The 12,759-nt window shown below is 37.5% G+C and overlaps 1 protein-coding gene across 4 annotated transcripts in view; it reads left to right on the top strand.

Annotated features, from left to right (window-relative positions):
• LOC141444020 (nephrin-like) overlaps positions 1-12,759 on the top strand; it is a 475,083-nt gene that overhangs the window by 422,506 nt on the left and 39,818 nt on the right. For all 4 annotated transcript variants that reach the window (XM_074109455.1, XM_074109456.1, XM_074109458.1 and 1 more), the window contains 3 exons: positions 2,213-2,326; positions 6,354-6,475; positions 7,578-7,635. In XM_074109455.1, coding sequence (XP_073965556.1) covers positions 2,213-2,326; positions 6,354-6,475; positions 7,578-7,635 — 294 coding nt within the window. The remainder of the gene's footprint in view (positions 1-2,212; positions 2,327-6,353; positions 6,476-7,577; positions 7,636-12,759) is intronic.

The following is a 12,759-nucleotide window of genomic DNA, read 5'->3' as shown; positions in this document are numbered from 1 at the left end:
AAAGAAACTGTTTTTTAAAAACTGGCCAAACACAACATACACTTTTGCTGCTGTCAGGAGTCATTGGCAGTAGTGGTTGCTAACCTAAAGCGACCAGTTGCCAAAAACAAAAAAGTTGAAGTTACTAATGTCAATCCAGCTGTCAAATCTCTGGCCATGTTAATTTCTGCAAGCCAAAATTTACAGGTTGTCTGTGACTTTAAATGCAGATTCGATCGATTTTATTCGCATAACTGAGCTAGCCATTTTGTTATCTGCTGACATTTTTCACAGTTTCGTGAACTCATCCCAGCCTATATACGTCCCACTGCTGGGCACAGGCCTCCTGTCAGAACAAGAGGGCTTGGGCCATAGTTCCCACGCGGGCCCAGTGCGGATTGGGAACTTCACACACACCATTGAATTGCTTCGCAGGTTTGTGCAGGTTTCCTCACGATGTTTTCCTTCACCGCAAAGCTCGTGGTAAATTTCAAATGTAATTCCGCACATGAATTTCGAAAAACTCAGAGGTGCGAGCCGGGGTTTGAACCCACGATCCTCTGCTTGCAAACCACTGGGCCACCACGGCTTCTTGAACTATTTTTATTTTATGTTGAATTTTATTGCCTTGACATTATAATTATTTTATTTTTTGTATGATTGATTTTTCCTATTTCATAAATTTGACATATGTAACTATATTAATATTCTTGATTTTAATAATTATTATTATTATTGAATTTAACTCATTTGACATTGTAAATTCTACAATAAAGAGTTTACAATACAATACCTACATTGACCAGTCCTTTGAACTTCATGCACGGCCGTCCTTAAAGTAATAGAAGCTGTTGAGCTAAATTACTATTGGCCGGGTCTCCTTCAACGTAACGGTCGCATTTTTCTACCCAGATCGTCAGAGAAGCTGTTTTGCGGCTATCCGATACGTTTACGCACTTCCAATTTGGGGTATTCCAGCCCGTTACGGTTTTAGTGGCTTTTTTATCGAGGGTATGCCTCCCGAACTTTCTTAGAGGTCATTGACGGGGGTGGGAGCTGTCAGCTCGACTTGTTCGAGAACAATTTGTTATCTACCATCTACCCATCAAATCCAATGTAGTTGCTACCCAACAGTAATACACAAGTGTTTAAAAGAATCACTGATTTCCGTACGTTAGAACTCGATCGCCGCGCCATCTAAAGTCTAATTGTAGGTAATATTTTTTTTGTTAATTTTTCTTTGTTAATTGCAAGCTCTTTTTCTGACTGTACTTTTTGTTGATTGTACTTGTATTGTCATCCAAAATTCAATCCGTACCAAATTTCAAGTTGATGCCATTAACCGTTGAGGAGTTCTGTCATGGAGAGACGATTCTGGCAGGATCACCAGGATGTCATTGGCAGATTATTGTATTGTCATTGTCACTAAATTTACATAGGTATGCCAAATTTCAAGTCAATCCGACCAGAAGTGGGTCATAAACTTGCAAGGTTTGACCCGCACTTACATACAGACATACATACATGGTAAGTTGAATAAAACTTGTAAAAATAAACGTTAAATTCGGTCTCGACGTTGTAGAGGAGTTCAGTGACATGCACACCTACAGAGAAATCTCACTAAGATTATAAATGCGAAAATTTATGTGCGTATGTCTCATCAATCATTCATCATCCCAGCTTATATACGTACCACTGCTGGAGACATCGGACAGGCCTCTTTTCAGATTGAGAGGACACAGCGCGGAAAGCGTGCGTGGAAGTCAAATGGTGTGAACTATGGCCACTCAATCAGAGGTTCGTGGGTTCAACAAAGATGCACAGAAAAACCAGAAAAAGAGACCAGCGCTGGGAATCGAACCCAGGTTCTCAGCATTCCGTGCTGTGTGCTATACCGCTACACTACCACTGGACAGCAGTACTGACACGAATTTCTCCTATGCACCACATATCTCAGCTTGTTTTTTGTTTCTTATTTAGTCACTTAAGCAGCGACACTAGCGACATCTATGCTGTAGCCCTCATCTGCTGTATCTATGTTTCGGTTTGTATTTTCGATATGGGTTTTACGGGATGACGGGAAAAGTAACAAAATTAGGAGTTGAAATAAAAAATACCAATCTTAAAAATTACAGCATTACACCTAAATCACCAATACGCTCTAAAATTCAAATTGTACAAAAAATAGTAGGTTATAAAAATAACATAGAAATAATTAACCTCTTGTCAACAGTACCCCCCGAAAGGCTGGTCATCCTGCATCAGGACGGGAACGAGGTCCAAGGGGGTATCCTGGGACCCTACGACGAAGGCACCGAAGTCAACCTGACCTGCGTCGCTGTTGGAGGTACGTAGAATCGAACTGATAGCTATTTATCAAGCGGGCAGGTTGGTGGCTACCTAACATTAGCGATGTGCAATACAAACTATCCAAGTCTCGACGTTGTAGACATGTATGGGAACTCCAAAATATAACTGAAAAGAAAATTTAAAAAAAATAGTTTGTGGTATAAATTTCATTTTTAATACAAGCTTTTTTGCTGACTGTACTTACATTGTCACTCAAACTACATTAGCATATCAAATGTCAAGTCAATGCCATTAACCGTTGAAGAATTTCGCCCTGCGGAGACCATCCTGGTCGAACTATCAGGATGTCACTACCAGAATATTTTATTGTCACGCAATATGTATACATAAGTATTCCATATTTCAAGTCAGTCCGACTACTGGAAGTTTGTCGAATTTAACTTGTAAGTACGGGACAGGTGAAAATAAAAGCTATGTAAATAAAAGCTTGTAAAAAAGGTTTTTATTGACATTGCACATAATTTATGTGAGGTAGCCACCAAACTGACGGAGTCCTGATAAAACTTAGAAGTTAAGTATAAACCGACTTCAAAAAAGGAGGAGGTTATCAATTGGGTTGTATTTTTTTTTAAATGTTTGTTACCTCAGAACTCCGTCATTTATGAACCGATTTGAAAAAATATTTTTGCGTTCGTCTGGGAATTCAATTCAATTCCCAGCGGCTCGTGCTGAGGCACCGACCGAGTTCAGACTGGTAGAAGATTATTTTCATGGTTTTTTGTAGTCGGTTCAATTTTTTGTTATATATTTTTTTTATATTTCATTTTGATACCTCAACGCGTTCCTGAGAAAACGGTATTGATAGACGGACAGACGCAAATAAATAAATAAATAATAATAAATATCATGGAACAATATATACCCATTAGCTTTTGCCCGCGGCTTCGTCCGCATGGAATTCGGTTATCGCGCACTGCTTTCTCAGGAAATGTGCATTTTCCGGGATAAAAAGTAGCCTATGTCACTCTTTGGCCCATAAACTATCTCTATGCCGAAAATCATGTCAATCCGTCGCTCCGTTTCGACGTGAAAGACACAAACATACAAACACACACAATTTCACATTTATAATATTAGTATGGATTGAACAGTCACCAGCACCAATATCTGACACAACAAGCGTGCATAAATATCTAATACGACTCTATTTCTATTGCTGAAACTTGGAAGGACGTGTCAGATATTTTTGCACGCTCCGCTGTGGCAGATATTAATGCTGGTGACTGTACTAGTTCCAAACTAAGCAAAGCTTGTACTATGGGTAAGTACTAGGCAACGGATAAACATACTTAGCTATATATGCATATACATGATGAGATAAATATTAAACACCCAAGACTCGAGAACAAACATTCATAATTATTCATACAAATATCTGCCCTGACTGGGGATCGAACCCGGGACCTCAGGCTTCGTAGTCAGGTTCTCTAACCATCTGGGCTATCCGGTTGAAAGACGGGAAGACGGGGAGACAGAAGAAGGATAGACGGACAGATGGACAACAAGCTGATCCATCATCACACAAAACTTGTGTTAAACTAAAAACACAAGTGCAGTGTGCACATATACACGCACGCTCTCTATTAAATAAGGGTAAAATAAATATCAATTTGCAAGAGTTCTAAATAATAAAGGGTTCCGTTTTTTCCTTTTGAGGTACTGAACCCTAAAAAGCGTTTAAAAATATTTAACCCTGTGTATAACCGATGGACAGTTAATCTGAACAAAAGCTGGCGACAGAATCCCAAAAATTTTAATTTGAGGCTTTTCACCAAATCAGTGACAAACGTTTGTTGAACAACGGGTCTGGGTCAAAGAACAAGCGACACGCGGTTCTTAACGGATAAGTGTGGGCATAATGTCATAAATGTGTATGTAATAATTATTGGGCCAACATTGGCCTAGACACAGTTAGGCCTAAATGTGAAAAAAGACGCGCCAAAGTTCGCATAAAATTTGAAATTCGATTATTGGTATTATCCGATTATTACTACGTGTCTTTGTTACATGAAAATAAATGATTTTATTTGTTTATTTTTTATTCGACTGGATGGCAAACGAGCAAGTGGGTCTCCTGATGATGAAAGATCACAACCGCCCATAGACACCTGCAACACCAGGGGGCATTGCAGATGCGTTGCCAACCTAGAGGCCTAAGATGGGCTGTCTTACTCTCCACGCCGAAACACAACAGTGCAAGCACTGCTGCTTCACGGCAGGATTAACGAACAAGATGGTGGTAGCAATCCGGGCGGACCTTGCACAAGGTCCTACCACCTGCAAGATTTATTTGAATGATATTTTATTTGAATTGGAAGTCCGAAAATGTTTTTCATAAATTTCATATCATAGTGATCACTAATCAAGTCTCCGTTATTAACGGTTCTTACTCCGAATTATTCAAATTCATAAGTCCAGAACGTCTCTATTTTACTACTTCTACTTACTACGTCACGCCACTGCTTATGTCGGGATCTCGGTACCTTGTCAATAGTAATTAAGGCAGCAATTTTGCGTGTTCATCGGTTTATTGGAAGCGGTCTCAGAGACATTCGAAATAAAGCGTCGACAATGGCGCCATGTAACAGAACTCCGCTAAACGTTTTAAATCGTCTGCTATAGATCCGGGAGTTATTAAATATTACTATAGATGGCATCGCCTGTGACAATATGTTTAAGTATATTAGTTTTGAAACGTTTTCCTCACCGCTGTTCTCTTCTCACTCGCACCACCCACCAGCTTTATTTGACACGGGTCGGAACCCCTTTTGTTTCACACATTTTTTCTCTCTCTCCCCCTTCCGGTTGTTGTTTTAGCGTTTCCGGTGTAATATTCCAGTTTTTGTGCAATTTTAACGCTTTGTTAAAGTGACCTTTGGCTTGACCATTTTTTGGCTGGAAACGGTGTATTTTCTATTTGCACAGCGAAACGAGATTCGCCGGATTTCTGCTTTATGTTTTGTGAAATTCATTCTTTATGTGACTGTTTGGTTTAATGGTGCATCGGATGTACTCGTAATTTCCATGAGATAATAAACTTTACACGTAGAATATTTAATTTTTTTTATGAAAATAAGCAGTCGTTGTACGGAGAATCTTAGTATTACCTAAATTTAAAGAAAGCATATTTATGATGTGTTTTAGAAAACGTCTATCCTCACAGAGATATTTTGTGTGTGGGCAAATATTCAGCGTTTGTGTAGCGTTTTTTTTAATGTGTTTGGGATTGATGAATGAGTTGTATGCCAAGTGGAAGGATGTAGTCTCTGCCTGCCTACCCCGTTGGGAAAGAGGCGTGATTTTATGTATGTATGTATGTTTTTATTGTGTTGTGTTGTGTGTTGTGTCATTAGTGTCTTCGCAGGTGTTATTAAAAAAGGTAATGCCCATTTCATGATGTGCCTAGGAATTTCGTGAACTGGCAAATTTAACGATCGGCCGCCGACACATATAATCTTTAAATAGAATAACAGACGAACGGTCATTTGATATAATACAATTTTCCCAGAAATCGTCGACTTTACAGTATTGTTACAAAATAAACTAACCTAAACCAATCTGTAATAATACAACCATAAAAGTTTGTATAATTATAAGTTTCACTGAAAATCATGTTATATCAAGTGACCGACCATTATGTATTTTGTCCATTATGGTGGTAGGACCTTGTGCAAGGTCCGCCCGGATTGCTACCACCATCTTGCTCGCTAATCCTGCCGTGAAGCAGCAGTGCTTGCACTGTTGTGTTTCGGCGTGGAGAGTAAGACAGCCGGTGAAATTACTGGCACTTGAGGTATCCCATCTTAGGCCTCTAGGTTGGCAACGCATCTGCAATACCCCTGGTGTTGCAGATGTTTATGGGCGGTGGAGATCTCTTACCATCAGGAGACCCACATGCTCGTTTGCCACCCAGTCGAATAAAAAAAATATATTTTGACACGTTCACGCCTGTGCCATGTGTGGGGCAGTGTATCCAATCTTAATCCTGGTAACCTTTTCACCAGGTCGTCCCACAGCGCGAGTGTCCTGGTGGAAAGCACATGCACTCCTGGCCAACTCCGAAGCCAGAGCGTCCGTGTCCTTCAGAATCCAACGTTCTGACTTGGGCACTGAGATCACATGCCAGGTAAGTTTAATGCTACTCATAAGCTTAAAGACAGGTTTATACTTGCAAGAACAATCGTGCAAGTTGCATTACATTGCGGGGCCGTAAAGCCAACGAGTTTGCAGTGGTCAATCGAGCGCCGCAATGTAATGCAACTTGCACGATTTTTCATGCAAATCTAACTCGGCTTAAAATTGTAATGAAATGGGCTAGGTTGGTCAAGGAAAAACTAATGGGGATCATCAAAAATGACTGACCCAAACACTCCGCAGAGCCTAAAGGATGCATGTTCCTCTTCTTCCTTTGGAAAGCATACTTCCCAAATGCAATTATTGTATGTAATTATTTTATGTTGAAAAAATGACTTTCTGCCAAGTTTCTTGCGGCGCATTCTTCTTGGCAATGATGGTCTTTTCGAAAGCGCTGGTAGTTTAAAAAATGACGTGTAAAAGTGCCCATTGCGGCCTATTTACTGAATAAATCATTTGAATTTGAATTTGACCACCATTTGAATTTGCAAACATGGAAACCGTTTAATTTTGTAACTATGTGAAATTATGTCTCACGAAAGCTTAAGTAATATTATTCTTAATTTCGATGTCCTATTAATTTATCGCCAGTCATTTACTTATTTCGGAGGGAGGCCCGATAAAAGATTTCAAAACCCTCACTAGCAAAGCAGCAGAATACCTCATACTGTATACGATAGTACATTAATAAATACAAAATTTTAGTTTCGCAACCAACGATTGACAAATATATATTCATCGTTTTAATGCATCTTTGAACAACTACAGATTTTGCATATAATTCATGTTTTCGAATAATCACTTCACAAATTTTTATTTCATAGGTATTTGTATTCTCTGTGACAATGGTGAACCCTTAATTTCACCTCATTTTGAAAACTGAAGGCCACTGCAATTTAGAAGGTGATAAAACGCAAATTATACGCGAGTTTGTTTAAAATCTTAGCTTGAATTCACAAAATTTAAAACACCACATTATTCAAACCCCCGAATTTTCAGTAATCATTCACAATCGATCATTAAATATATATAATCATCCATCCCCAGGCTTGCGACAATAAATCAACGTCATTATTAACATCTCTGGTTTGCAGGCAGTGACGGACCCGTCGATAGCGCCGGTGTCGGAGAGTCTATCCATCGACGTCAACCGTGAGTTATTTATACTTTATTTAATTCCTGTTATATAACATAAGACAAAGCACGGAATACAAGCAGAATGAATTCCTGTTACATAATATTAGACAAAGCACGGAATATTTAAGCAGAATTAACGTATCTAGTCGCATAATTTTTGGAAGTCATAATGTAATGTTTGTCATATTGTTTACTAGTCATAATTTTTTTTTCGTCGAAATTTTTAAATGGTTTTCCTATACATCTCGTTAGGTTAGGCTTGTTTTATAACAATTCAGAAAAAATTATGGATTCAGAGAAAAAAGAGTTATGACAAACAATAAAATATGCGTGCCGATACGGACCTAAAATGAAATGAATGTCAAACGTTTGAAAATAGCGAGTAAAGTACAGCTGAACTACCTATACTTAAAAATTAGTACAGAACCCTCGGTGCGTAATCCAACTCGCATTTGGCCGTTTTTTTTCTTACTCTATGGTTCTCACGAGCAAAATTGTGGGCAAAACTTGCCCTACTTATATGTATAATTTACATGGAACTATAATATCATTGCAACTTTTTCCTTAACTAATTCCTTCGCTGCAGTTGTCATAATTGCCCAACTTTTAATTGTAAAGGCTTTGTTGCCAGTGCAAGCAATTAAGTTGCACTGACTTAAGATTCTCGTAATTGTCTTAGTTGAGAGCAGTAAGTGCTAGCTGTCGGAGAAACTGTTAGGTGAAAGGGATTTAAAGAAATTTTGCTGGCTATAATTTATAATTATATAATTCTTGCTGGATATAAATGTAGAAGAAGGTTTTACCTGTGCACATCATTTAGCACGGAGAACAGATTAGGGGTGTCCACTTTGAAAAAACATCGATGTTTTTTTCGATTCGATAAATCGGAACTGTACATCGATGTATTTCGACGTATCGGATGAAAACATCGATGTTTTGTAAACATCGAATACTTTTTCTAACATTATATTAGAAAGCTGTAGTCATGTGAAAAGTCGTGCATCTCAAAACAGATAATATTTTCAGAGTGAAAATTTTCGTATATGACGGTTATGAAAAAAACCAATGCTATTATTATTAAAGTTTAGATTTTAATCTTTCATAAAATAATCCTTCGATCTAACTCCTTTCATAATCTGTAAGTACATACAAAACCATTCACTTTGAAAAGATGACCTGTTTTGAGATGTACATTCTTACAAATGTTAGTGGTCAAACCTTAGTTTTTGTGAAATTAACTGGTTATCATCGATTCGATGTTTTAAGAAAAAACATCGATACACTCGATGTATCGCATTGTAAACATCGATGTTTTCGATGCATCGATGTATATCGAATATCCGTCAGAATATTTTCTTATGGTTTTATAGAGCACAGTAGGTTAGGTTAGGTTTGTTTTATGAAAGTTCAAAAATAATATGGTTTCGGAGAAATTTTAAACTTGTGTTCATTTCCCAAGTTTAAAATTTGCGAAAAATATTTTGCCTAAACGGCAGAGAACCATGGCAGGCCTATGTCTAGCAGTCCACTTACTATCTTTAATTAACTATTGTTAATAAAAAATAACACCCGAGAACAAAACTTTTATTAACTATTGTTAATAAAAAAATAACATGAACTTTTTTGCTGCTCTTACTATTTGTTGACTTCAAGTCACTGTAAGTGGGCAAAATGAAATTGCAAGATTTGGCCCAACAAAAACAACATGCCTGCAAGCCCTACCACACATTGGCATCTTCCAGCTGCTTCCATTCTTTGCACTGTAACATGGAAAACCCCTTATTTATTTATTTCATAACATTTACATTTCTTATATCTTAACATCTTCGCAACCTATCCATAGTATCCATGTTCAGCAATAAAACATCAATTTATTAAGTCATCCATCCATCTGTCCATTTCATATATTCATCCCTCGTTCGTTCGTTCATTCACTTATTCATTTATTAATTCATTCGTTCATTCATCTACTCGTCTTAATTCATTATTTTGTGTTCGATCATTTATTTCATCCCATCGTTTCCACTTTGTGATAGTTTGTGTCCTTTTCCTTTCTACTGTCCCTTGTTTAATGCCACACCATTTTAGGTTAAACTTATCGCAAATCCAATTTTAAACCAAACTTCAAACCGTCAATCCTCGTTTAATCCGACGATGTAATCCATTTATTTCCTCTACGTGACCGAGTCCATACAATTTACTTTAACTTATATAAATTTGTCACTATCTCCCTTAATGCCATAACCATGTATGGTATTCTCAATGTTCTGGTTATTAGGAGTGTACAACGTGCTACATTTCCCCGTTTGCCGCATGCTACAAAGCTTTAGAAAGCTTGTGGTTATGTGCGACTGATTTTAAAAGTTCATTTTTATTATTATTTTACTTTATCATCAACCTACATTCATCGAATTGTATGCCTTTTTTATAGTCAAAATTCGTCATATATTTTTGTTGGAGCTTTTTAAAAAACATATTTCGCCATAGATGAATGATTAAAATATTAAATTCAAAAAAATAACCATTAAAAATTAGTCTATAACACATGCAATTCCGGCAACGTATATAATACCTACACTAGCGTTTGCCCGCGGCTTCGTCCGCGTGGAATTCGGTTATCGCGCGCTGTTCCTTCGGGAACTGTGCATTTTTCCGCGATAAAAAATAACCTATGTATATAATCTACCATAAACTATCTCTATGCCAAAAATCACGACAATCCGTCGATCCATTTTGATGTGAAAGACGGACCAACATACAATCACACACACTTTCACATTTATAATATTAGTATGGATTACTAGTTTATATTATTAGTTTTCATGGTTTTCGTTTTGTTGCTGTCATTTTTTCTTTTTTATAAAATGAAACTGTGGATACGACGTACATTTTTTTTTTGGCAATTCTTATTTATTAAGCTACTTAATTTGAACATGAAACTACCGTGAGACTCACTCATTTTAAGTAAATGATAACAAAACGGATAACTCACGTCTGAAATCGAGTTTAGCTGCGCGTGTTGCAGCAGGCGCCGAGTCGCGTTGCTCCCAGAAGAAGGGTTACGGATTAGCCCGGAACATGTCGAGCTAAACTCGATTTCAGACGTGAGTGATCCGTTTTGTAATTATTTAAAATAAGCTACTTATTTGCATAAGTAACTAACTTTATTTGCTTTAAAGCAACTAAAAATCGTTTTTTGCAGTTAATTCCAAATTAATCAGGTTAATTCAGGTTAACTAGATCTGGTTACTTAGATACATTTTTTTTGACGCTGTTAACTATTGAGTATATAGTACAGAGTAGTATTGAGTATTGAGTAGTAGTAGTATATAGTTCAGGACTATAGTAGAGCGCTGTAGGTTAGATTAGTTTTATAACAATCCTCAAGTACCCACAGTTTCAAAAAAATCGTTCATAATAAAATTAATCATTTGAGACAAATATTGTCGGTGAAAAATTTTAGAATACTTACTCTTAGATATTCTTGTAGCAATGCCGCACAGCATAGCGTCGGCTTTAACCAATAAAACCTGTCTCCATGTATGGTATTTTTAACTATATTTCTTGGGACTTTCGCGCACACAAGTATATCAAACTGTCAATTAGAGAGCCGTAAGATTAGCATCGATGTTATGTATGGGACGACGGTATCGCTGTCTCTGTTTTTGAAGATTTATGCGCGCACGCAGTCGTTTTTGAACACGTAGATTTTGAGATATGTGGTTACGATTTTTATCGATTATTATCAGCTTTTGAGACTTGCTAATAATTATAACGTTTAAGTTTAATCGAGTACTTGTTTTGTGGGTTCCAGCCCTCTTGAGTTTTTCGAAATTCATGAGCGAAATTACTTTTGAAAATTAGATAGTACCATAAGCTTTACGGTGAACGGAAATATCGTGAGAAACCCTGCACAAAATTGCTATGAAGTTCAGTGTTGTGTATGAAGTTCCCAATCCTCAATGACGACCAAAGCCCTCTCGGTATTAGGCTGAGGTGCCTTGTGATGATGACTTAATTTGTATGATGGCTTTATGGCTTTTATAATATTAAGCGATTACAGTATAAATATCAGTAGGTACGCTCAAGGACTTTAATTCATGAGCCACCATGGAACCTTTTCAAAGGAAAAGTCATGACGATTGTCCTTGTTAATTAATGCGATGTCAATATGACGTTTACTGTGAAATGGTTCCATGGTTCCATGAAGCAAAGTCCTTGACCGGTACGTATCATAATAAAAAACACACATACTCGCATTTACATTTATGATATTCATCATCATCATCTCAGCCTATATACGTCCCACTGCTGGCACAGGCCTCCTCTCAGAACAAGAGGGCTTGGGCCATAGTTCCCACGCGGGCCCAGTGCGGATTGGGAACTTCACACGCACCATTGAATTGCTTCGCAGGTTTGTGCAGGTTTCCTCACGATGTTTTCCTTCACCGCAAAGCTCGTGGTAAACTTCAAATGTAATTCCGCACATGAATTTCGAAAAACTCAGAGGTGCGAGCCGGGGTTTGAACCCACGACCCTCTGCTTGAGAGGCGATAGGTCAAACCACTAGGCCACCACGGCTTTATGATATTCGTTAGGATATTATTAATTAAAGCTATAATTTAGTCTTTAGCACATTATTCTGTGGCGAGACGACGACGCGTAATAACCACACTTTGAGATTTATACAGACATAAATACGTAATAGAAGATTTTATGTCCAAGCTGTCTTGTACTTTATGCTAAGTGGATTTTAAGAGTTAATGAAAAAAGTTTTTTTAAGACCAGATTTGAGACAGTAATTGAGTTCTCTTCAGCTTTAAAGGGTTATTAATTATAAGAACTCGTTACTTTGGGTTCTGTAATAAAGTAGCCTTGTTAGGGAAGCTCATTATCGTGATATTTTGGTAGAGGTTTTCAATATTTTTTTTAAATAAAGCGCAAAACGCGCGGAAAAAACGCAACGGTTGCACAAATGCACATACACACACACGCTTTATTTAGATTGTTTTGCGAATTTATCATTTTTTGACCAGTGACTACCCCTTTCCTTCTTCGTCTAGGGACGCTCTGTATATGTATTTACTTAATTACATTCTTAATATTAAAAGCACTACCCAAGCTCTCTTATTCTGTTAG

Source organism: Choristoneura fumiferana, chromosome 29 (assembly GCF_025370935.1).
Source record: "Choristoneura fumiferana chromosome 29, NRCan_CFum_1, whole genome shotgun sequence".
NCBI lineage: Eukaryota > Metazoa > Arthropoda > Insecta > Lepidoptera > Tortricidae > Choristoneura > Choristoneura fumiferana.
Note: the sequence above shows the minus strand (reverse complement) of the source record. Positions and strands in the feature narration are given on the sequence as shown.